Below are 1,439 nucleotides of genomic sequence, written 5' to 3' on the forward strand. Positions count from 1 at the left end.
ATCATCAATAATGAGTAAAACAGCTCCACCTGCTGGACACGTTGCATCATTACGTTTCCTTCACTTACATCAAACATCACAGGCCCAGTCAGTGTAGCTTTCCCAGATTAGGGTTAGCTCATGTGACTTTACTATTACTGTCTCTCTCCCGCTGCATGCTGGGAGTTTGGTGGTGGTGAGCTAATATGGCTGAAGGGGAGCCATGTTTCATGGTGGGGATGGCGTCCTTATTGGTTTTCTTTGTAGTAAGGGTGTGAATCTTTTGGTATCTCACGATTCAGGGTCTTGTTTACCTTTGAGGGTCAGATGGAGGTGAGGTCATCAGCAGGAATGTGGACTGTGGTGGTTTAGAGGGACCTGATCCTGGAGGTGAAGCTCTGGGTTCACCAGTTGATCACAGAACAGGTGATCACAGAATAGTTGATCACAAAACAGGTGATCGCACAACAAGTGTGTTCTTGTTGTCTCTGCTGGTCTACCTGTTGTTTTTTATGGGTTGTCTTGTTGTCTCTGGTCCCTGCAGCTCCACTCTGACATGGATAAGGGTGACGGTCAGGTAAGGTATGTCTTGAACGGTGAAGGAGCAATGTCCATCTTCACCATCGATGAGAATACAGGAGACATTCACGCCACCAAGAGGCTGGACCGGGAGCAGCAGGCATACTACTCCTTGAGAGCTCAGGCTCGAGACCGAAAAACCAACATGCCAGTGGAACCAGAGTCCCAGTTCATCATCAAAGTCCAGGACATCAATGACAATGAGCCCAAGTTCCTGGACGGACCGTACACTGCTAGGGTGGCCGAGGGGTCTCCTGTAGGTGAGTCTGAACACCTGACTAACCAAGGGACAAAGTCTACTCCATGACAATGGTCCAGGTCTTTATTAACTGATGTCTATAGTATGTGAAAGGTTATAAACACATACCTTAGACATCTTTTAGCAAGTAAAGAATCTTTATTCATCCTTTCAAAACTAAAGTTAAAAGATGCTGCACAGGCGCAGTTAAATTACAGGTTTCAGAATTTCAGGTCACACATAAACAAATGAAATAAATAAAGATAAAGCATAAAGCCGAATACGAGTTATAAAATAAAAGCCCTTACAGCTGCTGGTGTAGAAACTTAGAAACTAAATGATCACTATTCAAAGTAAACAACGTGATAGCATCTGGACTGCTAGCTTTCAGTCTGCACCTCTGACTGCCCTTCAGCCTACATGTCTAGTTACCAGCCTTCATCCTGACCTGCTAGCTACCAGCCTTCATCCCGACCTGCTAGCTACCAGCCTTCATCCCGACCTGTTAGCTACCAGCCTTCATCCCGACCTGCTAGCTACCAGCCTTCATCCCGACCTGCTAGCTACCAGCCTTCATCCCGACCTGTTAGCTACCAGCCTTCATCCCGACCTGCTAGCTACCAGCCTTCATCCCGACCTGCTA

General features: G+C 46.8%; 1 protein-coding gene across 1 annotated transcript in view; it reads left to right on the forward strand.

Moving 5' to 3' along the window:
- Nucleotides 1-523: 523 nt before the first annotated feature.
- LOC123972017 (cadherin-7-like) overlaps nt 524-1,439 on the forward strand; it is a 16,845-nt gene continuing 15,929 nt past the window's right edge. Inside the window, exon 1 of the mRNA XM_046051210.1 lies at nt 524-818. Within this exon, the coding sequence (XP_045907166.1) occupies nt 536-818 (283 nt within the window). The 5' untranslated portion in view covers nt 524-535. The remainder of the gene's footprint in view (nt 819-1,439) is intronic.

The sequence above is a fragment of the Micropterus dolomieu genome, linkage group LG06 (assembly GCF_021292245.1).
Source record: "Micropterus dolomieu isolate WLL.071019.BEF.003 ecotype Adirondacks linkage group LG06, ASM2129224v1, whole genome shotgun sequence".
NCBI classification, from domain to species: Eukaryota; Metazoa; Chordata; class Actinopteri; order Centrarchiformes; family Centrarchidae; genus Micropterus; species Micropterus dolomieu.